The sequence below is a fragment of the Anguilla rostrata genome, chromosome 14 (assembly GCF_018555375.3).
Source record: "Anguilla rostrata isolate EN2019 chromosome 14, ASM1855537v3, whole genome shotgun sequence".
NCBI lineage: Eukaryota > Metazoa > Chordata > Actinopteri > Anguilliformes > Anguillidae > Anguilla > Anguilla rostrata.
In genome coordinates, this window is record NC_057946.1 from 3,554,347 (window position 1) to 3,581,460 (window position 27,114).

At 45.4% G+C, this 27,114-nt stretch overlaps 2 protein-coding genes across 3 annotated transcripts in view; both read left to right on the forward strand.

Moving 5' to 3' along the window:
• Positions 1–5,540, forward strand: part of fam219aa (family with sequence similarity 219 member Aa) — a 31,440-nt gene extending 25,900 nt beyond the window's left edge. For both annotated transcript variants that reach the window (XM_064307512.1, XM_064307513.1), the window contains exon 6: positions 184–5,540. In XM_064307512.1, the coding sequence (XP_064163582.1) occupies positions 184–342 (159 nt within the window). In that variant the 3' untranslated portion in view covers positions 343–5,540. The remainder of the gene's footprint in view (positions 1–183) is intronic.
• Positions 5,541–7,552: 2,012 nt separating this feature from the next.
• Positions 7,553–25,799, forward strand: zgc:109965 (Nicalin-1-like). The gene is made up of 16 exons (XM_064308572.1): positions 7,553–7,573; positions 8,759–8,958; positions 9,374–9,564; positions 11,624–11,768; positions 12,106–12,203; positions 12,515–12,592; positions 17,154–17,257; positions 17,824–17,912; positions 18,557–18,696; positions 19,370–19,548; positions 20,404–20,491; positions 21,118–21,164; positions 23,271–23,435; positions 24,505–24,558; positions 25,087–25,165; positions 25,502–25,799. Exons 2-16 carry the CDS (start codon positions 8,814–8,816, stop codon positions 25,559–25,561), a joined length of 1,662 nt encoding a protein of 553 aa, XP_064164642.1. The 5' UTR covers positions 7,553–7,573; positions 8,759–8,813; the 3' UTR covers positions 25,562–25,799.
• Positions 25,800–27,114: the final 1,315 nt, after the last annotated feature.

Here is a 27,114-nt window from a genome sequence, read left to right on the forward strand (position 1 = left end):
ACGTATGAAAATGAGTATCAGTACCCAGAAGTGTTTATAATACCGATGTTAGAGGGAAGCATTTTGTGGAGCTACAATGTGCTGTCAATCGCTCTCATGTGAGCCAATGACAAAGCTTTGCTCTCCACAGAAAAAGCACTATGGCCTGTGTGTAATCATGCGTTTGTCCTTTCTGTCCCGTAGCAAATAAACCAAGACCTGAATATCCAGCTGCTGAAGGACGGGTACCGCCTGGACGAGATCCCGGACGACGAGGACCTCGACCTCATCCCCCCCAAATCCGTCAACCCCACCTGTATGTGCTGCCAGGCCACCTCCTCCACTGCCTGCCAGATTCAGTAACCTGCACCCCCCCCCCACCTCCAAAAAAATACGCCCCTCCTTCCCATCTGCAGTGAGTTTACTTCGCCACCAGAGCGGCGACAGAGAGCAATGATTAAAAAATAAAATAAACGATAGTAATTAATAAAGAAGGGAATTAAAAAAGGTGGAATTAAAATCTATTTAAAAGAAATAAGAGAAGAAAAAAAGAAAACTAAGACTAACAGTCATTTCTTCCTCCTATGGTAGGATATGTACGTCACTGTGTTTGTAGAGCCAAGCTGGAGATGATTGGAGAGCTTGAAGGGTATGAGGTGGCAATCCCTTTGCCAGTGTTCTGATAACACTTTTTGTCCGTTGTGTGTAAAAAAACAAGTTAAAAAATAAATAGATATATTAAAAAAATTATAAAAACACTAAAAAATATTTTGGGAGAAACTACACGTTCAAAGATGGCCGCCCCTCATCGATCCTAGCTTCCACTCATCTTTTTTGGCTTGATTTTTTTTAAATGGAAGATTCTGGAATGATTGTGCTGTGTGCTGAAAAAACAGACATGAATGATGGTTAATGATAATGCAGAGTGTGGGAGGTTTGGGGTTGTAAATAAGAGAAGCATAAGGAGATACCCAGGGCTCGTGTTGGTACTTGTGTTATTCTTGGGGAGTTTTGTGAATGAATCTCCCCTTCACAACACTGAAAGTTGTACTGTGTAGCAAACATGAGGGAATTACACCTGTCCACAGTTTAGTGAACACTCCCTTATGAGTTTTATCGTAATGTCTAATACTTTTGAGATATTTTGTTTCTGTAACATTGTTTAAAGACAAATTGGATTGAAGGAGAGATTTATCGTGTTCCATGTTTTTTTTTTTTTGTTTTTTCTCACCGGTTTCTTTTTTTGAAGTTCTCAGAAATTTGTGATCTCATTCACGTCCTGCAGTGAAGGGTCAGAGACATATCTCAGAAGGAATTTGAGGTGCTTCTCTCTTAACACATTTGTTTTGGTGACTCAGAGAGTGTTGAAAGTGTTCTGATTCTTGTGGTGTCTCTGTGTTGTACAGTAATTCTAAAGGATAGAAGACTTTCAATCTTGAAAATGAGATTTTCAAGATTCTGGAGTGGCTTGTACACAACCCCGCAAGCCATGATAGTTGCCTCCATGATGAACGTTGTGTTACTCTCCAGTTCAGTGGCAGTGCAGTTTTTTGTCCAAACAGTCTTATGAAACCACAATGTCCACCGTACCATGTGTAGACGACCATGTGTGCACTTTATGGAGCCAGACTCTGCTGTTATCGAGGCCCCCACAGAAGGCTGTGTGATTTCGATGTGTGGAAGGAACATTGTCTCTTCTGAAAACAGACATGGCAGACCACAGAAAAAAGATCAAATCGACACTGAAAGGCTGCAAGGAGAGAAGAGTGGTTTAATGTTGCTTTCATACCCGCAAAGCTCACGGGACTTGTTGGGGGAGGGGCGGGGGCTTCTCGAATTTGGCTCGTGTTACTTGTTCTGCGGTGGATCAGGGATTTATGTAATTTGGCTCTTGGGACTTATTCTGGGGTTGGTCCAGGGGGCTTATTGGATTTTGTCTTGTGGGACGTAGAGTCGTGTGTGGGTCCAATGACTCTCTCAACATTGACCTGCTTTCCCCAGGGAGTGAATGGCCTGGCTACAAAATGGCTTCCGATAAGCCGAAGGCATGGGTTCATCCCCGAAATACAGCAACAGGGAGTTCCCTTGGGGAGGGGGGGAGCCCAACTGCGATCTCCCGCCCCTGGGGTTTTGTACGGTGGGTCTTTTTGATGTGAATATGGAATACCTCCTCCGGTATCTGGTCCAGAGACCGGAAGGCAGCAGCAGCCGCAGTGCATTGTTGTCTGTTGGAAGCACCCGCAGTGCTGGGAGAAATCCCATTAGTAAGACGGTCCGTCGCTAGGGTAGATACGCTAGTGACGGAGCTCTGCCATTCATGAGAACTTCAGCCTCCCCTTTGTGTTCGCTCTTCGCCTTGACGCGCCGGAAGTTTCTAGAATTCCTGTCCACTCAAACTGTATGTACAGTGATGACTGCCTCTCCGGTGGCTGTTTGCGGTTTTGCTTGGCGGTATTGATCGATGCCGTTCACTTTGTGGCGCGGGTGAAATTACCAGGAAAAGACACTTTAGTGTTTCCGCCGTCTGCTCTACAGTCTGGTTGTCTGTATTGATTTATTTTAGCGGTTTATTCTTTTGTTAATTTTTTTTTGTCTGATGTTTGTGTATCTGCTTTGGCTGGGAGTTGGATGTCATCGGAGCGAATGTTGTCTGGAGGAAGTGTGTCCGTCAGGAGGGGAGATGCTGGGTTTGCCGATTTCTGACCCAACATGGCGTCATTACAGAACGAGTTCCTTGGGTTCTGAGGCTTGTACTGATGCCAATTGGCTGAGATTCCTCCAATAACATGCTCGGGACATTCAGAAAGAGCTATGTTCCCAATATCATTTTAGAACCACTCCAAACTGTACCCCAGAGGGAGAAATGGTGCCAAACATGCAGTGTGTGATGCATGGAATCTTTTCAAATAAATATAGTAAAGTGTAATCTTTTAAGGCAGATTTTCCCATGATGCATTGCTGCTGTACATGGTTGAAGGTTGCTGAGGCAACCCCTACTATAACAGCTCTGGATGCGACTGGCTGGGCTCCACCTGCTGATAATTCCCATGATCCAGTCTGATCTTGTGGCCCTGCTTTTCGACAAGGTCAAACAAAAAGCACAACCCACGACGGTTGTCCTTCAGCCATTCTGTAAACCAAAGAGAGGGCCGTCCCAGTTTCGCCAAAGTTCGAATGTTGCCGTTTGAAATGTGGCTGTCTTTCCCAGTGGGAAGATGAGCCTGGAAGACCGGGCTCTTTCACGTGAACGTGGGAGAGAAGATGAGGTCGCAACCGGCTAACCGCTAACCGGCTAACCAGGTCCGCACGGGCTCCAGTGCGCTCGGTCCTACGCGATCCCTCGCGCTGCAGTACTCATATTGCGAGCAGCCTTTAGCCTCTGACCCAAGTTTTTATAGCTTTCGGTTGCTAAAGTGTGCCATGGGAGAGGCTTGTGAAGGGGTTGGGGGGGGACTGCAGGGTTCCAAAGGACATATGACATTGTTTTTAATTTCCCCTAAAAACTGTGAGATGACAAGCACAAGGTTTGCTTTGATACAGTGCAGTTCTGCGCCCCGCCTCTTTAATTGAGTACATTTGCATGCTAGTCTGAGTCATGGCTGAGGCATCAAACGGTTGTTTTGGGGTTCTGCTATTTGAATGGGAAATTATATTTTTTGAATGTAGGTACTTCCAACCCATGTGGCCGCTGGCGCGTTGTAAGAGAGACTAGTAAGTCTTTTGCTTCTTTATGATCCTTTCAGTTTGTGGCAAATCTGCGTGTAATGACCACCATTGCAGAGGGTCAGAGGCACTTGGAGTCTAGCTGTTTTAATGTCACTGAACACATTATGTGCGTTTAACACTGACCCAGATTTGTTCACAGAAAACCGACAGATATACCACGATTCGCGAGAAAGGGGTCAAAAGGTAAATGGGTTTGTTTGAACAACTACACAATGTGAGAGGCCACCTGTTTCCTTCTGAGCAAGGAATGCACCAATCAGATCGTGAGAGAGGTCACATGGCCAAAACACTTTTTATGTATTTTTAAAGTAGCATTTTTTTTTTTTAGCCGCTTTGTTTCACATTACTTGCGACACCTGCTCACTCCCATTGCACTGCACAAAGATGGCCGTCCTTGCTTATCCTCCCTTAGCCAGAACCTCGGTGAACCTCAGCGCCCCCTGCCTGTCACTCTCTGCTACTGTCACTGAACACTCCGCATGGGATTCCACCTCACTGATCAAGCCCAACCTCCCTCATCCACCTAATAACATAAAGCGATACGAATGCAAAATATCAATAGCAGAAGGGAAACGTGAACTACAACATTATATGTATATAGAGGGCGTTTGTTTATATGTATTTAATGAAATGGCTTCTGGTTCAGTTCTAACAGAATCGGGTTCTCTTCTGTATGTTTGCCTGGCTCTGAATGAGTGTATGGAATGAGGTGCGATTGAATTCTCTTTCTCAGGCAGGTTTGTGAGCCTGCCTGTCCAACTCCCCTCTGGGTAAAAAAAAAAAACCGCTTCAGAGACACGCGGCGCGTCTCTAAATTATTCACCCCGTCTAATTAAAATTGCTCTTTCAAAACTGAACGCGTATGCGTTGGCCGTGGTACTCCTCACAGAGAGGTGTTCTCTGGGGTAACGTGTCTGTTTCATTGTCTTTTCTTTTAAACGCAGCACTTCGTATGATGTGTAGAGTGTACACAGTTTCGCGCACGTAATGATGTCTGTCGTTACTCGCTACAAGTTATCCAAGCACTGGCCCCGGTGCCAGAATCACAGCATCGAAGAGTAAAACCGATCAACTGATTAACGTCTATATGTTCTGCGGTCAGTGGCATTAATTAAAAGTGTTGACCGGAATATTCATAATATAACGTGAAAATCATTTTTGCCTAACTTCTCTGTTCAGAGTTAAGGACAAAACCATGCTGTGGGGAAACCTAATCTGGGCACAGATCTCAGAGATACAATGTTCCTTCCATTCAGTTGGACGGGGGAGATTTATGAGGTTTGGGTGAGCAGGGGCACCTTCCTGCTGTCAGTGTGACCGTCAGGCCTGTTTTGTGCTGTGTCTTCTTTCAGCTCCGAAGTGACATTGTGCTCAAGTACACTCAGTACTGCTCCGTCTGAACGAGTGGAAACTTTATTTTTTATTTATTTTAAAAATCCTCCTTTAATCTTGTTTTTTTTTTTTTTGTCCAGTCCCTCGTCTATAAACACGGTGTCCCTTCTCTGGAAGAGAGGATGATGCAGAGTTCGCTTTATTTTTTATTTTATTTTTTATTTTCCTTGGTTGCAGTCTCATTACCGCGCCCGCTCACGGCTCTGAATATGTTTGCTACATTAGAGTATGCCTTAAGTGATGTATTTTATAGAACTCATATTTATTTCCAGTGTTACGTTTTAATTTATTTGAGATATAAAAAGTATGCATTTTTTTAACATAGACACAGATGTTTTTTTTTTTTATTCTTATGATTATAAATGTGAACATTTCCATACCAGTATTTAACAATGTTATTGTTCTGTGTAGTGTAACATATCAATAAAGACAAGAAGAAAAGAGATGGCCAAACTCTCTGTTCTTTAAATCCTCCACTTTAACCCCAGACCCCTGTATCTATTACATTAGAATTACATTTGGACTCGAAGATACCATTTGGAACAGAATGTGAAGTGCTTCTCTTTATTTTAAACACGGTATAACATTTCTATAATCATTCATTGTTGTCTTAATTCTTCCATGTTTAAAATGGAGGTGTAACCAGAATGTTCTAGGTGCGAGTCTCGTGTGGACCACTCTCAAGCAGGGTCCTGAACTTGATTTGGTTTCGGTAAATGTGGTTAAACAAAGCTTAGCGATGATAGCACTGGATACGCGCTTCCAATGGGAAAATTAAAGGAAGGATGTAATTGAATTTCTATCCTTATCTTGTTTTTAGGATACAATGAGCAGTGCTGGCACACTGAGATGTAGATAACCCACACACTGTGCCTCCAACCCCCCCCCCTTCACACACACACACACACACACACGGGTGCCCCCGCCCCCGCCCCCACCCCTGCCCTCACAACTACCACACGGTGCCTTCCCCCGCCCCCCCAGTCCACTCTGTATTGTTGGAGTCTGGCAAGCTGCCGGTCAGGCATTTACCTCCAGCATCAGAAGGAAATTGAGCCGGCTTATCTGTAATACATCGAAACGGGAGAGCGAGCCGTGCTCTCTGATTGGGTTATTTACCGCAGCCTATGAATATCCCTCCCAGCATCCTCCTGGGCTCAGCTTGGGCTCTCATTTCTACGCACACCACGGCCGGTCCTGGAGCCGTAAAACCCGCTCGATGAAAGCCACGAATGCACCCGTCTCCCTGTGAACGCCGAGGATCACGGAAACGAAGAGGCCAGGTCCATCCCGTCCCCGGAGGCGGCTCGGAGGCGAGGCCAATATGGCTGCCGTCTGCGTCGGTGGATCTACTGCCCTGGTTCTCAGACTCGCCCCTGGGGGACCGCTGTGTGTGTGCTGGGTTTTTTTTTCCAACAATCTGTCTTCTGCCTTTTTTTTTTTGATCAGGTGCCTTCATGTTTTAGAGCAGGGGTCCCCAATCTTATCCAGAAAGGGCCAGTGTGGGTGTCGGCTTTTGTTTCAACCAGGCAGTAACACACCTGCTAATCAACCATGAGAGTCATTGCTAAGCACCTTGATTAGTATATCATCTATATATATATATATATATATATATAGATTGAGCAGTTGTCTGGCAGTCGGAAGGTTGCCAGTTCGATCCCCGCCCTGGGCGTGTCGAAGTGTCCCTGAGCAAGACGCCTAACCTCAAACTGCTCTGGCGAATGAGAGGCATCAATTGTAAAACGCTTTGGATAAAAGCGCTATATAAATGCAGCCCATTTTTCCATGTATATATATATAAATAAATAGTATGTATATATAGATGAGACATGCAAAATATTAACAAAATATTCTTATTTATTTATTAATATCACTGAGTAGGGCCCTCCGGTACAGTGCAGCATCAGCCGCAAACAGAATTGTTAACGGGCCCCGCTTCAGCATCGAACGCAGACAGGAAGTCTCCGCGGGCCGGCTGCTCAGGCACAGAGAATCCAGGGCTGAGGGCCGGGCTGTTTACCTCCGGTCGCAGAACCCGCTGGGAACGCCAGCGCGCGCAGGCGTCCGCGTCCCTTTTAAAAAGCTAGGAAATCAAAGAGATTACACAGCAGCGTCTGCTACGAGGCTAACGAAGCTACAGCCTTGCCCTCCTCAGCACTAATGAGCCAATGGGAGTGCGCCAGGGACAATTAGCTTAGCGGTAGCAATGTGAGCGTGACAGCATGTCTGGAGGAAGGGAGGAGGGAGGGGAGGGGAGGGGAAGGGGCGGGGCGGGGGGGGGGGTGATTAGCCCTCTTGGGACAGATGGAGGCTGGGATTGGGATTTACCAATGAGCTGTCCCAGGCCGAGGGTGCTAGTTCACTTTTTTATTGTTACGGTGAGCGAGGAGCGTCCGTCGGAACGCCACCGCAACCCAACGGACTAGGGATCCACGGATCGACCAATCAGAAGAAGGGTTCACACAGGACACAGGTGAGTGTGTATCACAGGTTTTAGGAGTAAATATGCCTCAAAAACAGAAATCAGGTGGGCAGGACGTGACCTTACAGGGGGAGAACTGCACCCCGTTCGTGTTCGTCCTTAAGTAGAGCCCCCACGCTCCATCGTGTTGTCCATATGTCTTATATTGAAATCCATTCTGAAACTAATTCAACATTTTGGGGGTGCAATGCATTTGATTAAATACTGTGTGCTATTTATTCATTTTAATTTTGTGACCAACTTTTTGTTTACACTGTTTGTCCTGTAGGCTATTATACTGCAGACGCTTAGCAGATGCTGAGTTATGCACAGTACTGGAGCAGTGTTACTCTCAGGAATACAAAAATGTGGTCCATTAATAATCACTAAGCCTGATATTAATTTAACAAACAAGAATCTGTAATGTACCTGAAAAACGGGCCACTAGACAAATATTCATTTCATGGCTATGCCTATATCATTATCCCAAAAGGAAATCCAAAGAAAGACAATAGGAAAAGTTATCTATGGGGGACAGGGGTACCAGGGTGGTACATACAGGTAGATGGAGTGCACAAGCCTTCAGAAGCTAACATCTTTTTCCCAAAAACCCTGTCCCGTACTTGAGCCCTGTGACTACATTTCCTCAGGTTTACACAAGCCAAAATCAACCCAGGTATCAATCTACGTCCAGAATTTAAACTTTAGATTTCTTCTCGGCGGTGTCTGCTTGTCTCGAGGCCCTCTCCAGCAACTCTCAAAACAACTAAGGGGAACGTGATTTGCTGGTCGTCCCTATCCCGTTAAGAAAACTCAAATTGAGGTCGCACTCGTGTTTAACTGCAAATTGAGACGTGTTCTCGAAGAGCCGATGAGTCTTCCTGCCTTCATCAGGGGAAGAAAGTGCAAGAAAAGGCATTAGTCTTTATTTACGAATAAAATGTTGTTGTTAAGAGCGTGTGACCTCAATTTAAGTTCCTTGTCCGTGTTCCTCGTGGTCTGCTACTTGTTAATTAGGATGTGCATTATTTATCCTATTCACGTAAACCAGAAGTACACTCTGCTCCATTGCAATTCACTCAGGAAACAAACTGAAACCGAATGAATTAACTGAGGAATCCCCATAGAAATAAGTTTATCTTCAGTTCCCAAATTATCTTCTCTGTTCTTTCGCCCTCCCCCTCAACCCCGTCCCAGGATCAGAGCACCAGACGTCTGTCAGGTTAAGGGACGAGGGGAGGAGGGAGGAGCCATGTTTAAAAACGCCAGAGGGGCGCTGCTGCTGCTCCTGCTGAGCGCCCCCTGGTGGGGGGTGCGCCCCACGGACGTCCCCGCCGTGTCCTACGAGTTCACTGCTTACAGGATGCAGCATTACGACCTCCAGCAGGAGAAACACGGTGCGCCTCCCCCCTCCCCAAAACACCTCCCCACCCAGCCCCTGACCCAGCACTACGACCTCCAGCAGGAGAAACACGGTGCGCCTCCGCTCTGCCCCCCTCCCCAAAACACCTCCCCACCCAGCCCCCACCCCTCCCCCGACCCAGCACTAAGACCTCCAGCAGGAGAAGCATGGTGGGTTAGGGTTAGGGTTAGGGTTACCTCTGCTCTGCCCCCCCACCCCCTCCCCTCCCCCGACCCAGCACTACGACCTCCAGCAGGAGAAGAACGGTGCGCCCTACCTCCGCTCTGCCCCCCTCCCCAAAACACCTCCACACTCATAGACCCCAGTGCTAGAACACAAACACCTGTGATTGAGCCACGTGAGACGTGCCCATGAGGACAAAATGGCCGCCGCTCCCCCCCCCCGCGCAGGTTGCCGTAGCACCGTGGTGGTGGGCGAGGGCCGCTGGGTGGACGACGTGGGCCTGCAGCGGCGCTGCGCGATCATGCGGCTGCCGGACTTCACCGCGGACCGCTACCGCGAGGCACTGCGCCAGAGAGCCGCGGCCGTCCTCATCCTGTTGCCTGGCAACATATCCGCCGTCCCCCAGGAGAACATGCAGGTGAGCTCGAACATTACCCCTCGAGAGCTTGTGCACTTTCGACAGGGACGTGGATGTAAGACGTGGGACTGTGCTCGCTGAAACTTTTACTTTTTCTTTGTTAACAGTGGGGGAAAAATTTTTTTTTTGGTTTGAGAGATCGTCAGGAAGTAATCGTCCGTCCTTTTCAATGTCACTCGAAAAATCGCGGGGGGGTGGGGGGGGGGGGGGCACATCCTGTCCTGTCCCGTCCCACGCACCTGTCTTGTCGAGCGATGGATGATTCGGGAACCCGCTTTGTTTCACGGGACACAGCGCGACTGTCAGAGTGAGCAGATTGAGGTTTTGCCAGGAGGGGTGGGGGGTGGGTAAGGGGGGGAAGGGGGGGGGGGGGGTTGAAATTACTTTGCGAACGGCAATTAATCTGGAAGGCGGCGTGACCGTCGAGCCTCGCCGAACAGAAGCCGTTACTCACGGCCGTAAATTACACTCTGGGTACCGGCGACGGGCCGCCGTCCCCGCCCGATTCGCTGAAAGCCTGACATAAAAAAAGGAGCGGTGGCGTTCGAGACAAAGCCCTCTCTGTACGTCTTCAAAGATGAGGCTCGGGCTCACGTCCTCTCGATGGTCTTTATCGTCGACAAATCGGCCGTTGTAAGTGTTGTAAAATGGCTGACCTTAAGTGTCCCGTAGGCTCATACGAGAAAAAAGGACGTTTCTTATAAGATGTCACTTGGGTAAGAAGGCCCTCAGGTACTGGTAGTGATTAATGAAATAATGTAAGTTGATTACAGTTATGTGGTGTCTTTCATCTCCAAGTTCTTCACCGTCAAGGTGGGGGGGACTCAATTCAAACACCACCATTGTGTCAGAACCACCTGGGTGTGTGTGTGTGTACGCAAGTATTTTTTGGGTGTTTGCACACATTTGTGTATGTTTATGTATCTGTGAATATGAGTGTAGATGCGTGTGTGTATGTCCAAAGACATTTGCAGTATTTACTATAAAGTAAATTTTACAAATTAATTGCAAAAAATATTTCACCCAAGGAAAATCTTCAAATGATTCAACCATTTAATCATTCAACAAGTATTATCCCTTCTCGAAAGAAACCATGCCTTTGGAGAGTCCATCTGCTAGCTGGTGAGGTCCTCACTATGTTAGGTAGACATGATTCAGGTTCCCACTTGGCTCATTAAAAGAAACAAACATTAAAATTTTCATTTCAGTAAAAATTATGAACAATGAGCTCAAGACTAAATTTGTTTAGTTTTTTAAAAATGCTTTGAAACTACGGTCCCCACTTGGTGGGAATAAAGTGATAAAGTCCCCTTTTGGTAAGATAGATGTGTTTTGTGTGTGTGTGTGTGTGTACGTGTGTATATGTGTGTGTGCGCGTACGTGTGCGTGTGTGTGCGTGTACGTGTACGTGTATGTGTGTGTATGTGTGTGTGCGTGTGTGTGTGTACGTGTATGTGTGTGTATGTGTGTGTGTGTGCGTGTGTGTGTGTGTGTGTGTGTTTATGTGTGTGCGTGTGTTTATATGTGTATGCATGTGTGTGTGTGTGTATGCATGCATATGTGTGTGTGTGTGCGTACGTGTATGTGTGTGTATATGTGTGTGTGTGTGTGTGTGCATATGTGTGTGTGTGTATATGTGTGTGTGTATGTGTGTGTGTGTGTATATGTGTGTGTGTGCGTACGTGTGTGTGTGTGTGTGTGTATATGTGTGTGTGTATATGTGTGTGTGTGTGTGTGTATATGTGTGTGTGTGTGTGTGTGCGTACGTGTGCGTGTGTGTGTGTGTGTGGGACGGAGTGTAGCACAGTGGGTAAGGAACTAGACTTGTAACCGAAAGGTTGTAGGTTCGATTCCCGGGTAAGGACACTGCCGTTGTACCCTTGAGCAAGGTACTTAACCTGCATTGCTTCAGCATATATCCAGCTGTATAAATGGATACAATGTAAAAATGCTTTGTAAAAGTTGTGTAAGTCGCTCTGGATAAGAGCGTCTGCTAAATGCCTATAATGTAATGTAATGTAATGTATATGTGTGTGTATATATGTGTGTGTGTGCACAGAGCTTCATGGTCAGTGAATGGGAGGCGCTGCAGGAGGAGACGCTCATGCCCGTGTACATCGCCCATGAGGACGAGCAGCTCCTCTTCATGTACGACCAGCTCAAAATGGCCGCCGCTGCCCGGGGCTCCTCCATTCTGGTGCGAGGTGAGAGCGGGAAAAAAGGGTTTTATTCAAAATGTGTTTCCATCCAAGACTCCAAGCCTGTAATATATATATATATATATATATATATGTTATTTACCTTATTTTTATTGAATGTCCCCAGAACATCAGGTTAGTGGAATACAAGAGTCTTGAAATTAAGTAGTGTAGTGTAACAGGAAAAAATGCATTACGGAAAGAGAACATACTGTCCTTCTCTCTCTGTGTCTGTCTGCCTGTCTCCCTCTCTCTCTCTCTACCCCATGTCTCTTTCCATCTCTCTATCCCTCTCTCTCTCCTCCCACCCTCCCTCTCTCTCATATTTACCTTCTTGCTGCAGTGTTCTCCAGCATGTTACTAACAAGTGGGTTCCAGATTACTGTGAGCAACACCTCTCCTGTCAAACCCATCACCGACACGGCCATCGTCACCCTGGAGGTGGGCAAACAACCCCCCCACCCCCACCCCTCAGCTCCCACCCTACTCCAGCCATCGTCACCCTGGAGGTGGGCAAACACCCTCCCCCCCCACACCCCCACCCCCACCCCTCATCTCCCACCCTACTCCAGCCATCATCACCCTGGGGGTGGGCAACCAACCCCCCCCCAATCTGGCCAACACCCCACCCCTACCCCCAGCCCCCAGCCTGCCCCAGCCATCATCACTCTGGGGGTGGGCAACAAACCCCCCTCCCCCCCCCACCCCTCCACCATGGCCCCCGCCCTCATTACGCCATCTCCGTGTTGCAGGGAGTACTTCCTGGAGCGGGAGTGGACCCGCCCACCATCATCATCACAGCTCACTACGACTCGTTTGGCCTCGCCCCCGTGAGTCTCGCGCTTCACACGTCCGCTCTAAATTATATTTGGGCTCATTCGGGTTGCTAACGGCACAGATTTTTAGTAACGATTTCGGCCCGGCCATCTTTCACATTTCAATTCTCACATTTCAAGTCTCCGTTTTAGAATTTCTTCATAATTTACCCGTTCAGCTTGAGTTTTTAGCAAGAGCGTTGAGATATAAACGTGTGTTTTAAGGGCATAACGGTACAATTTCACCAGGGTATCCAACCCAGAGCCCCCAGACAAGCTAACTGTTCTCTCTGTCGCCCCCTGCTGGAGCTGTGGCTCCAGTGACTGTGTTTCACGTGTGTGATTTGCGATCGGGGCTGGTGTCAGGTATTTGCCGAAACGTCTTGGCAGGGAGACAGGTTGGAAATTCATAGTCACCTGTCAGGCACCTGAGCTGTTAACGGTGACAGAAGGCAGTCCTCAAAGCCTCCAGACTGTGATTAAATACCAACAGGAGCTGCCCCTATGCCAACAGCCAGAGAGCTGTGAACCCAGGTAATAGCCCATTGTATCAAGTGCCTGCTAACCAACAACGATGTCATAAATCTGACACAGTTCTACAACAAAGATATTGCTTCCAGTTGCTCTCATGCGCTGACTAACACGTTCAATTTAATGAAAGTGCCGTAATTTTCCCCTGAAAAAGATGTTTCACGGGGTTCAAACATGTTTTGTTACACAGCAGACAACAGTTAGAAACTTTGTGGGAGGAGAAGACATTTGGATCAATACCCCACTGCACTGTAACAGCATGCAGCACTAACCATGTGGTTTTTTTTTAACATTTTTAAAATCTTTGCTGAAATACTTGATTTTCCCAGTCAGTAATGCTTATAAGTAGGGTCTCGGAGTAGCTACCTGGCAACTAGGCCAATTATGTCATTCATCTGAAATAAGTGCCCAATTTGTTCCTCTATTTGAAACAAAATAATAAGGTAATTAGGTGTGATTAAGCACCGATTCATTTGACAAAGAAGGACCAATTGTAGCGCTTTTTTGAACGCAAATTATTGCAATAACTGGGTGGACTTCTGTAAAACAGCAAAGCCGTTTTGACCGGGACCCCAATTATTATTGCCATGATGTAAATTTGTCATTTAATATTGCTTTTCCCTTTATAATTAGTTTCATAGAAGTGCATTGTGCCTAAATGGAATAAAGCCAGTGATTGCTACTTCTACTTCTATAACCAACCTGCTTTTTTGGTGACAGATTTGGTAAGATTTCAGTCCTTTATTAATTAGTAAGAAGCGAAAATCACTAAATTATACATCACGGTCATGATAAATATTAATATAAAACTGACACACTGTCAACTACTGGTGAATAAAATATATCAGCGCCTATCCATGATTCCATGTGCAACTGCACAGAATTGACTATATTAAGTGACTGTGATTGAGATGATACACGTGCCACAATGCAAATATTGTTAAATACTGCTCAACAAGTGGCTTCATGAGGAGATAACATTAAAGGTTCTAGAACCTTCTTTTATACTGAAGGTTCCGGGCCCTTTGTCGCAATCAGAATGCTGACTGTGGCTGTAACTGTCGTTACCATAGAACCCAGAGAACCATAGAGCTGTAAGTGTGTCACTTGCAGAGTAACGGTATTTTATTGACTGCAGCACGGAAAAGGTTACTGTGGATGTGGTGTACGGATTCTGAAGGAATTCCACGCAGAGTACAAGCTAATTGATAAGCTGTACTGGCTGTCACTCTCCAGCTTTGTCCCTTTCTCTCCCTCTGCTTTTAGTACAAACGCGTGAGTCAAATTCACTCATCCGTTAAATAAACAAGCAAATAAATCAAATAACTCCCTGTGTCCTTGAACCTCCTTTCTACCTGTATCTCTCACTCCCCTCCCTCTCTCTCTCTCTCCGTCTGTCCCTCTCACTGTCTCTCTCTCCCTCTGCATGTCTCTTCTTTTGTTTTGGGGTGGAGGGGCCCCAATGTCAGCTCTTTTCACGGGGCCCAGAATCCCTGGTGGCGCCCCTGGGTAGCGTTGCGTGAGCGTTCTGTGCTGGCATACGAGACCTTGAGCCCTGTTGAATGACTCCGGTGCTCAACCCCAAGGACAGCAAGGAGATGTCAAACTAAAGAAGAATTTAAAAGGTTTCCCTCATGATAAAACACTGCAGTCTTTATCCAGTCACCAGCGTTGCAGCACTATACTTGCACAGCCCAGTGCTGGCTGGCTGCTTTATTTCACAGCTGAGAAGTGAATCAGGCTAATGTGCAGAGGACAAGTGTAACAGCATAAAGATTAGATCCAAAATGGAGGTAATTCATTTTTATTATATGCCAGTTTGTATTTTATTCTAACAGTATGTCATCCTGAATATGTGTGCGCATACGTCTGCAGTGCATAAGTGTTGTAGCTCAGACTACATAGCTTGCACCTTATGCTTTAATGTCTACTGTCTCTAATAATGCAGCCAGAAATACCTTAATTTCAACTTATAAAAAAACAAACAAACAAACAAACAAAAAAAAAAAACATATTGGCATGACGTCCATAGTATTATTAATATGAAATACGATATAATGATAATAATGGAGATAACTGACACTATCATCTAAATATTAGCACAGTGCAAGAGCCTCGGGAGGGCAGAAAAAATTATTATGATTTTTTTTTACATAATACAAGTGTCTTGGACGACAAAAAACAATTTTCTAAAATATTTTTTTCTCTTATTTTTATTGAATCTCCCTTGTAGTGTAGGTTTCAGCATAATAGAGTTGAGATTAAGATCAGAGAACCATGTCCCCTGCAGCGGACAAAAATGAATTGCCAGGTAGTAGGAGGTTATCGCTCAGTAAAAAATACGGAATTATATATCATAAAAAGTTGTATTTTGTGGCGCTGAACGATAACCCTTCCGTACCCAATATGGGTTCGCGAGTCCAACAGAGACCGTTTTCATGCTACAGCTCCAGGAGAAGAACGTCGTGATTATGTAGGAGACCTCTCCCTGCTGGCTGCTCGCGCGCAGTTACGCTTTTCTCGCCGTTAAAACCAGAGAGAACTTCTCGTTGACTCTTTTCTCCTGCGGTGTTCTCCTACAGCAGTTTATTAATCGAAAAAATAACGCGCCTGAACTTCACGCCAAACCGAGCAGCGCTTTTTGATTTGTGCGCCAATGATCACGCTGTTTTAATCACGTAAATATGATTGCATTTACTAACGAAGAGGAGCATGGTATGATTTGATTTTATTTTTTTTCCCTCTGTGAACATCATCTCCGCTTCCCCTGTTGAACTTGGCATCGAATGATGTAGTGCTGTGGATTGCCTGATATTCTTGACGCATCCCTCACACGATTCAGTGGAGAGTTTTAGGCCACGTTCCTCAGGGGCCGTATTTGCCGTTGTCATGGAACAGAGTGCATTGTGGGAAAAGAACACTGTGTTAAAAGCAGATCTGCTCAGACGTGCATTTGAAATGCTTAAATCTGTTAGGTGCTGGTGAAATATTGCAGATCCCTGAGAATTTTCATCAAAGTGCATTCTATCCAAAATACAGAATCAATTGAGAGAAAGCTGAGACAATGAATTTTGTTTCTGTAGCCTATATTTATGAAACATGATGTTCTTTTAAAAACAGACATTAATCTACAGGAACATTTCCGATGTCTATAGGGCTAAGGTATCGTTGTTATTTGACCCAGGTCTGGTTCAGAACAGATGACATTATGGGAAGGGAAGCAGTTGTGTTCAGAACTGAAGGAAGCTGAAGAACCTCAGAGTAGTCATTAACAATGGTGCAGATGGTGAAGGTCATAAGGATTAACCCCCACAGAAAGTGCCTGACCTTTAAACTTCAGTCCCCTCTCAGGCAAGCTCTCACTGGCCAACACAGTCATGTGACCTGCTGTCCATCTGTCAGGCTCATGTCTACACATACTTAACGCTCTCAGCTTGAATCTCCGCATTCTTTAAGGTTAGAAGCTGGCAAAAGATAATATTTTCCATAAATTTGCATGTCAACATAAAGTCCAACATTTCAAAGTAAGACTCTTACTTCACTGTCAGTTCAGAAATGTAATTTCCTGCCCTGTGCTATTTTAAAGATTTGCATTTGAATGTCTTTCCCATGATCTGAGTGGATTCATTCTTGAATAAATTGGCAAAATGTCTTAGATCTGGTATTTAAAAAAACATGATTTTGTCTCCATTTGTATTTGGTACCTTATGACTTCCATTCTTTTCTCCAGACACAGTGGAGTAAATGTCTGTGGTTTTCAGGGTCCATATCAGACCTGGGTCACATACGTATTTGTTTCGGATTCAAATAATTCTCTGTGCTCTATTGATCTTGCCTGGTCTAATTGAGCCTGCCAATATGACCAGAAGGCGGGGTTTGCACATTTTGAGAGTATTTCATTGGTTCCAATACACCAGACAAGATCAGTAAAGCGTAGAAAAGTATTTGAATCCAAAACAAATGCGTATTTGACCCAGGTCTGGTGCGTACCGAAGCACAGACAGTAGCGCTGACCCTCTCCCATCCCCTCTCTCGTGTGTCGCAGTGGCTGTCGTACGGATCGGACTCCAACGGCAGCGGGGTGGCCGTCCTGCTCGAGCTGGCCCGCCTGTTCCAGCGCCTCTACAGCGACCCCCGCAGCCACGCCCCGTGAGTCGCCAAACTCGCAGCCGATATGCGCAGTCCGCAGCGCAAAAAAAAAAAAAAATGCATACGCTCTTCTCTTTCAGGAACAAAAGTGCGCTCTTCTCTTTCTAAAGCCTTCACATTATTCCTTCTTTCGTTCACTTACTTGCAGAGTAATATGTTCTGTGTTAAATCAAATTATGCAGTGATAGAGAACATTTAATCTCTCATTTGAACAGATTTATCCTCCCAGTTCCCGTGTTCGTGGTTATCTTGGTTATATGTACTTTGGTGTTTGTGGCTAAAGTACCGTGCCTGGTGCCATTTGCCATAATGGCCATGTATTCATGAACCAAATGGATAAAAATGAAGAAGCATTACTTTAAGCTTTATTATCATGTTCTAACATTTGTATTAATCATTCAAATCAGGCGTTATGAATGGTTTTGACCATAAATCACCTGTGGCGTAAAATTTACATTAGTTTATTTTCTGCATTGCACGTGCCATGTCTTCCTTCATATAGCACCGCCATGTCTAATGGAGTCATCACTCGATGCTAAAGCACCTTTCTTTCATCTTTCATTCAGGTACCACCTGCTGTTCTCGCTGACCGGCGGGGGCAAGTACAACTTCCTGGGGACCAAGCGCTGGATTGAGGAGAATCTGGACCATGCCGGTGCATTGACCTCCCTTCTCTCCTTTCCTCCTGTTTAACCTGAGCAATTGTGACTGTAGGGTGTTATTGCGATAGCAGTCTGTTATTGTGACTGTACGATGTTATTGGGATTGCAGTCTGTTATTGTGACTGTAGGGTGTTATTGGGATTGCAGTCTGTTATTGTGACTGTACGATGTTATTGGGATTGCAGTCTGTTATTGTGACTGTACGATGTTATTGGGATTGCAGTCTGTTATTGTGACTGTAGGGTGTTATTGGTATTGCAGTCTGTTATTGTGACTGTACGATGTTATTGGGATTGCAGTCTGTTATTTTGACTGTACAGTGTTATTGTGACTGTAGGGTGTTATTGTGACTTTAGGGTTTTATTGTGACTGTAGGGTGTTATTGTGACTTTAGGGTTTTATTGTGACTGTAGTGTGTTATTATGACTGTAGGGTGTTATTGTGACTGTAGGGTGTTATTGTGACTGTAGGGTGTTAGTGTGACTGTGGGGTTTTATTGTGACTGTAGGGTGTTATTGTGACTGTAGGGTTTTATTGTGACTGTAGTGTGTTATTATGACTGTAGGGTGTTATTTTGACTGTACAGTGTTATTGTGACTGTGGGGTTTTATTGTGACTGCACTGTGTCATGCCTCAGAGTCCAGCCTCCTCCAGGACAACGTGGCGTTTGTGCTGTGTCTGGACACGCTGGCCAATGGGGACGGACTCTTCCTCCACGTGTCCCGCCCCCCCAAACCCGGCACCCCTCAGCACACCTTCATCCAGGAGCTGGAGCAGGTGAGGTGCGGGGGGTGGGGTGGGGTGGGATGGGGCGGGGCGTGCAACTCCGTAATATTTATTCTATATTAAATTTATAGAAGGGAGTCCCAACCTGGGTGAAACGTTTACTTCAAGCATCTATTTTCACCAACCTTCAGAACAAAGTCCTTTCTTATAAAATACTTAATTTTATAATATTTCCTGGAACTCTTAAGGATCTTCAGGAGTGTTTTCAAATTTTACTGACAAGGGTTAAAAGGTTTCAAAGAGGCATTAGATGCACATCTGTGCTACTTCTTTAGTTTACAGAGCAATTCCAGTGAACATTTTTATGGTGAAAAGTCCTGTGAAATGCCATCTGGCCAAATAGGATGTAGCCAGGCTATATCCAGGTATATACACCTGAGCTATTTTGGGCTTCACCTAGTCTGTTTATGCTAAAACATCTGTCAAACTAGATTCCCACCCCTCAAGCCATCTAGATTCCAGGTTTTGCTCACTGGGATACCAATGTCGGCTGATACAGTAATGACGCTTCTCAGCTGGATCGCTCTCAACCAGCTCTCCAAGTCACATGACATAGAACGCCAGTTTTCAGTTTTAATCTGAAGCAGCGCTGCGCCACAGCTTGCCAGCCTAGACTCACAGCTGGCTAAATGAGTCCCCCCTCTCTCCCCCCTCTTTCATGCAGGTGGTCTCTTCCCGCTTCCCCTGGGTGAAGGTGGGACTGGTCCATAAGAAGATCAACCTGGGGGAGTCGGCGGTGGCGTGGGAGCACGAGCGCTACAGCATGCGACGGATCCCCGGCTTCACCCTCTCCCACCTGGACGACCCTCGGGCCGAGCAGAGGGGCTCCATCTTAGATACCATGTGAGTGGCATAGGAGGGTTGGGGGGGGAGATCGGGGCGGGAGGGGGTTGTGTGACCATCGGGCCGAGCAGAGGGGCTCCATCTTGGATACCATGTGGGTGGCACTGGAGGGTGAGGCCAGGGGGTGGGGTGGGGTGGGGGGAGGGCAGGGGGTGGGGGTTGTGTGACCATCAGTCCGGGCAGAGGGGCTCCATCTTGGACACCATGTGAGTTCTGCTGGAGGGTGGGGCCAGGGGTGGGGTGAGGGGGGGTACGGCCATCGATTTGAACAGAGGGGCTCCATCTTGTACACCATGTGGATGGCACTGGAGGGTGTGGCCAGGGTGCGGGGAGGGGGGTTGTGTGACCATCGGTATGAGCAGAGGGGCTCCCACAACAGCTATTAATTTAGTTGTAAGTCAAAGTTAAGGACAAATTCAGGCTTATACACCTTGCGGGCGGCAGTGTTGCATAGTGGGTCAGGAACTGGGCTTGTAACCAAAAGGTCAAAGGTTAGATTCCTGGGTAGGACACTGCCATTGTACCCTTGAGCAAGGAACTTAACCTGCATCGCTTCAGTGTATATCCAGCTGTGTAAATGGGTGCAATGTAAGTCGCTCTGGATAAGAGATTCTGCTAAATGCCTGTAATGTAATGTAATGAATCAGTGGCACAGCAGCACTGCCCCTTGGATTTGAACCAGCAACCCCTACAGGCCCAGCTCCCTAACCATTATACTACACTACTCACCATTATATTGCACTGCATTCTGTTGTGTGAGAGTTGCTGGTAGTTTTTTCTTTTTTTTGTTTGACGTTGTTCCTTGACTGGGTGTGCCCTCACTCCCCGCCCCCGTCCCCCAACCCCCCTCCCCAGCTCCCAAACGGACATCAGGAAGCTGAAACGGAACACAGTCATCGTGGCTGAGTCCCTCGCTCGATTCATGTACAACCTCTCAGACAAGGTGTGCTCCACATATGCGGGTTGGGGGGGGGGGGGGAGGCAAGGAGACATATCACTCCCAATATTTTCATATTAATTCATCGCTAGTCAGGCTAGTACGCTTATGAGACTTGACATTTGACTATGCAAGACTAGGGGGTCCTGCAGTGTGTCTCCTCCAAAGTTGAAATGGAACCTGTGCCTATGGTGCCCCAAGACTAAGGTAAAAAAAAAAAGGGGTGACGACACATTGGGTTGAGAGTAAAAATTTCAAGTCAGTGTTCTAGAACTCCATTGCATTCAATTGCCAGTAGCAATTGTTACATCAGCATTAAGAACATTCTGTTGAGAACATTCTAATCTCATATTTGTGTCCTCACACATGGAAACAAAATAGAGGCACTAGCCTCAGATTCTACAGATCTATTACTTCTTTTTCCCCTTTTCATCCAGGTGAGTGTTTTCCAAGATGGCGCTGGCACCGGCCTGTCTATTTCAATTTAAAACAGCATCCATAAAAGTACAAGAGTTTATTTTACAGGCCAGCAGCACTTCATCTATGAGAGTGAGACCACACGTCAGTTTTTTTATGGTGTGTGTTAAACTTTTAAAATGGCGTATTGATCGTGTTGCTTTGTTTTGACTCAGGGGACTCCGAAGGAGCTGCAGGTGTTTAAAGGCCAAATGGTAATGCTGTCTCTCTGTTTGAAACTTTTACTAACAGATGTGCTTTTGTTAACAAAAAAATGCTGTTATTCTGTTGTTGGTTTCATTGAACTCTTTTAACATTTTTCTCAATAATTTGTATGCGCAAAGTGCAGGAGGAACATAAGGCTCGGGAGATATTCGGTTTGTGTTTTCACAAAAACACGAGGGTGGGGGTTCACATCGGCTGGTCACTGTGAAACTTTTCGGAACACAAAAAAAAGTAGAAGAAATATCACAAAGCAGGAAAATAAACATATTCATGTCTCGAAGTGGAAGTGAGCAGTTTTAGTTTGAGAATGTTTTCAAAAACATTCTGTGGTTATTAAAAAAATTCCATTGTGACTCATTTCAGTATTAGCAGTAGCAGAGATGATTGTGGTGAAGCTGGAGCTGCATCGGTCCTAGCATTAATATTAATATTAATATTAATGTTGTTTGTTGGGTTTGCCGATGGCTCTTAGCCCTGTTAATGTGCAGATTTGTAAACAGAGTCCAGGGAAGCGCATTGCATTTTAAAAACAACACTGATTACACAGTGCAATTCCCTTATATTAATATTTAAACTTTACTGTCATATTTCATATTTGAGAAAATAACCAGGTGCCACCAAGATAATCATACAGTCACTCTGATTAAGTAGTGCGAGTGCAGACGTGAGAAAGTTTTAAAGTGGAGGGGGGGCATTCTGGGAGATGCGAAAGTACTAGACTAATGGTAGTTGCTAGGAGACAGGAAGCCTCTTTTTCATACAGGGCTTGTCAGCAGAGCCTTGGGGATAGATACACCATTTTGGCCACAATTGGTTGCCTAGGTTATGATAACTAGAATAATGGACAGCATTTATATACACATGCTTTTCCATCTCATGATCTTCAAGTGCTTGGCAACTTTGCATTGAATAGGGCTGAAGCTCACCTCATGATGTCATGATGTTTTTTAAGACATGATATATTTATATATGAGACCTGAAATATCCTTTTTGTAAGGTCAATTCCTAAAGTAAGTATTTGCGTTGAAAATGGAAAAAGTTTAATTAAAACATTTCATTTTCTCCTGGGAAGCACAAAGTTAATCAAACAAGATGAAAAATTTTATGATATATAGGTTACATTTGTACGTTTTAATTCTCGTTTTTTTTTTTTTAACATGAAGTATATTAATTATACGTTTGATCTCTGCGATGGATTAGTGAACTGTCCAGGGTGTGTTCCTGCCTCTCACTCAATGCATTCTGGGATACAGGTCCAGCCCCCTGCAACCCTGACCACAAATAATTTAGATAATGAACGGATGGATATTTGATCTCATATTAAATCATTTATATCCCTCTTTCATATCATCGTTTAGATGCAGGAAAACCGTTCAACAAGTAAATAAGCACTTTATGCGTGTTCTGCTGCCCTCTGTTGGCCATAGCTGGACATTACACTATAAATGGTCACAGGAATTGAAAATCTTCTCAGGCCTGAATCTGAACACAGGAGGCTGAAGGACATGGTTTGAGTGACCTGCTCTCAGCATGGAGTACCGGGCCTGGCCTGAGAGTACATCTCTTGCCTTTTAATCACCTACTGAGAAGAGGGGGGGCCTGGGGGGGGGCATTTACATCAGCCTTACAGGGGCAATTCCATGTACCTTAAGGCTAACACATAAGCACTTGTAACTCTGTAAATTATATAAACATGGAGCATGTAGACGCTTTAATCCAAGGAGACGTACAAAAGAGCACGTGGTAAAATATAACATCAAAGCTATTAGGATGTATATTGTATTTATCTTCCAGAATATATGATAACATAACATAAAGTTCATTATATCCAAGTACAGGGAAAATTTAAGGGGGAAATAATATTATCTTATTATTCATGCTGTATATCTAGACAAATATGAGCCCTTAAATTCTCCAGTATGATAGGATCTGTTGAATAAGCTAGGTGCAGGTCAGTGAGCTTTTGGCCCATATAAATAAAGACTAGACTCGGTACCAGTGGTGATGCATTAAGTTTGAGCTCATGATGGTGATGAGCTAAGATAACTGATCCTAGATCAGCGCTAGCTTTATGGAGCAGGCTGAGCTCCTGTCCTCAGATCAGGCAGCCGTCTGTATGCGATGAGGTTGAGTTCCTGTCCTCGGTTCCCCGGGCGACGCAGCTGCTGGACCGCGAACCAGGTCCGGTCCTCCTGGTGAACTCCCTGGAGCAGCAGCTCAACCGCTACCTGAAGCAGGTCCTGAGACACACCTTCCGCAACGCCGGTGGGTCAACCTGACGCAACATCCGGCAAGCACCACACCACCTGTGAACTCAACGGTAAAACACACCACCACCTGTGAACGGTCAACACTGAACCAAACACGGTAAAACACACACACCACCTGTGAACTCAAACGGATAAAACACACACACCACCTTGTCAAAAACACTAACAACACCCTGTGAAGTCAAACAGTAAAACACACACACCACCTGTGAACTCAAACAGTAAAACACACACACCACCTGTGAACTCAAACACGGTAAAACACACACACCACCTGTGAACTCAAACAGTAAAACACACACACCACCTGTGAACTCAAACACGGTAAAACACACACACCACCTGTGAACTCAAACAGTAAAACACACACACCACCTGTGAACTCAAACAGTCAACCCTGTGAACGCAAACACGGTAAAACACACACACCACCTGTGAACTCAAACAGTTAAACAGGGTAAAACACACACACCACCTGTGAACTCAAACACGGTAAAACACACACACCACCTGTGAACTCAAACAGTAAAACATGGTAAAACACAGTAAAACACAAAAACATGGTAAAAACATGGCAAACATGGTGAAAGCACGGTAAAACACGAAAACACGGTAAAAACATGGTGAAACACAAACACCACCTGTGAACTCAAACCGTAAAACATAGTAAAATTCTAAAACAACCTGGAAACTCAAATAGTAAAACACAAACACCACCTGTAATCTGATCGCAAGTGCACAACTCACTAAAACAACGTCCCATGCCTATGATGGAAAGTTTAATGAAGGGCAATAGATAGTGGTGGAACATAGATACAACCTACAGATACCCAATCCCTTCCGAGTGTACACAAACACCACCATATTCAACCCACAAGCACACAAACACGTTTACTCCACAGACAGACCTCCACATGTGACACTTTAATGTGCGTTCCATGCAAAAAGAGATAAAATAAACAAAAACAATAATAGTAAATTAAACCAACAGACAAACAAACATAACGGCAACGTAACCAAGGCGACGTGTGTCATCAGTGACACTCATAGCATTCCCTCTGCTTCCAGAGATCCAGAGCTCACCTTCTTTGACCAGATGAACCAGCCCATGATGATGTACAGGTGAGTAACCACACCTGCCTGCAGTAGCCCAGTTCGGTGGAGGTGTGTGACACTGCGCTCGGCGCTAACAGCTAAAGCCACCCCTGCTTGCTCACTGCCCTCCTGTACAGAGTGCTAACTGTGTAGCTTATTCTGTGTAGCCTAGCATAGCCTAGTAAACAGACAGCACTTATTTCACCAAACACCATTCAATCACCTCCAGAAAAATCCCTTAAAAAAAAAAAAAATTCTTAATTGATATTATAAACTCAGCTGCAGACAACTTTTTTTATCAGATTTTTTTACTTCGCATTATTTTTCTTAAAATATTGTATATTCTTTGTTTAAAGAAATATTTTCCTTTTTATTTTACAGTGTTTGTATAGTTCATATCTCATAATAGTTCTTTATTTTATGAACATGCAACATACCCTGTAGCTGATCTTTGACTTGAATAGAGTAGTCTAAATGTCATTGCCAAATATCTTTTGCTCGGGTTATTGTTGCTTTTATGTATTTTTAATGTTTACAACCTCTGTTGTGTCCCAGGGTGAAACCGGCAGCGTTTGACCTCTTCCTGGGCGGCTGCATCACTGTGTACATCGCGGTCATTTACTTCGCCATTCAGGTACCGTGTTTATTCAAAAACAAGCCTTTCCAAGGCTCTCCTGGGTTTTTGACGCACTTACTGCTGAAGACAAAACCCTCGCTGTTTTCAAAGAAACAGCTGCGCTACGTACTGTTAGGGTTGCCAGATTGAGAATTTATGCAAACCGGACTGCATGGAGAGCTGAAAGCATAATCACAGGCAAAGCCAGGAGCTGTCGGGCTGGGGGGCGGGTGGGATTTGCGGGGTGCGTTATCCCTTGGAACCATGACAGACCGGGACTGGGCTTACTAATATATCGTTAAAAAATTACCAAATTACTAAATTCAATGTTTTGTCTGTTGTTATCTCACATAGAGTTTTGGACACGTGTACACCAAGCTCACCAAAATGGCTCTGAGGCCCAAGCAGCAGTGAGACCCACCTGCAGTTGGTGCACTGGAGCTGGGGAAGAGAGAGCAGGAAACAGCCAGGATGTGGCTGAGTGTAGGCCCCAGTGGAGAGGAGTGGCCCTTGGCATTACCAACAGCGATCACCAACTGTCATCAAATGGACAGAGCGCACATTCAAAAGCTTTTGTTGTTTCACTGTATTCAAACATTTTATAAGTTTGTTTTTTGAAAGGCATGTTTTGATTAAAAAAAAAGATCACCAGGTAAGCATTCTGTCTTCCATTTCTTAACTGTCAGTGGCGATAACAGGCTGTCTGAACATATAGTTTTACCTGGGCTTGCTTTCCTATTGTCCAGCAGTCCTGAATTATTCACGAAGGCTGGCCATTGAAAAAGGGGAACTGCACAATTCAGACTAGCTGGACGGGAAAGTTCGACACGGCCTGCAGTTTTAGCAGAACCCTGGCGTTAATAATGAACCACTTCCAGGTAACCCGATCCCCCAGCATTCTGTCAGAGTGAAAGGGTTTTGTGTTAGGGAAGTGATCGGGCTTTCTACGGATACAGATTCCACTGGCGTCTACAGTCACCATAAAGGGTTCTGAGAATAGGAGTGTTAGCAGTTACTCTTGTAGCGCCAACCGTTTAGGGGTTTTAAAAAACAGCCGTTAGAGTTCGGGTGGCCAGATGTCCGTTGTTAAGCTGGGCAGGCCGGTTTGTGATCCAGCTGTCATCCAGCTCGGCCTCTTGCCAGATGCATATTGGTCTGGCCTTTTTGAAAGTAATGTGTAAAAAAAAAAAAAAAATGGAAATACAACAACTGTGTGAGGTCACAAACGTGTGATTAGAATGTTCTTAGCTGAACCCTCTGATGCTGATGATGTCACAATCACTGCTGGTGCCTGAAAGCAGTGGAGTTCTAGAACACTGGCTGTAAATTTTGAAGAAAAAAAAAAATTGTTCCAAAGAACCTACTCTGCAAAGGGTTAAGTGGATGCTTCGTTGGCAGTCTTGTCGTTTGAGCGGAAGATGACCCCCCTTCCCCCCCCCCCACGTCACCACGGCAATTGAGGGGACACAAAAGGCCCTGAGTAGGTTTCCCTGACTGCTGGCTGAATTATTCATTGTCAGAATTGGCAGGACACCCCCCCCCCCCTCCAAGGAGAGAACACAGGGTGGAATCCAAATGGGGGACAATTAGGCTCCCGGATTGCAGACCCCACTGAAGGACGGCTGCTCGGATTGCAGATCTCAGCTTCTGTTTTTCGACTGTTTAGACTGTTAGTGCAGTTAGCACTGCGACCTGTACACGGCGTTAACACACTGACCATGCCCAATGTTTCTATTACACACACACACAGGGCATGCTCATCGCATTCAGATTCCCCTGCATGGACACGTCCGCATCATATGAATGTGACCCCGTCTGGCACTGTCTGTGCACTAGCAATAGGAAGTTCAGTTTTATTCATATCGGTCGCATCTGGTCCACCTCCATCGAAAATACAGAAATACAGGATGAGTACTGACCTGCATGGGGATGGGTTGGCCCAAAAGGCGAACGAAGGGTGACCAATT

Bases quoted from the DNA above. Each gene is read 5' to 3' on its own strand.
- zgc:109965 (XM_064308572.1), top strand. From the start codon at position 8,814: ATGTTTAAAAACGCCAGAGGGGCGCTGCTGCTGCTCCTGCTGAGCGCC. The intron at 12,593-17,153 runs GTGAGTCTCGCG...CGTGTGTCGCAG, and splicing joins ACTCGTTTGGCCTCGCCCCC to TGGCTGTCGTACGGATCGGA. The intron at 24,559-25,086 runs GTGAGTAACCAC...GTTGTGTCCCAG, and splicing joins CAGCCCATGATGATGTACAG to GGTGAAACCGGCAGCGTTTG.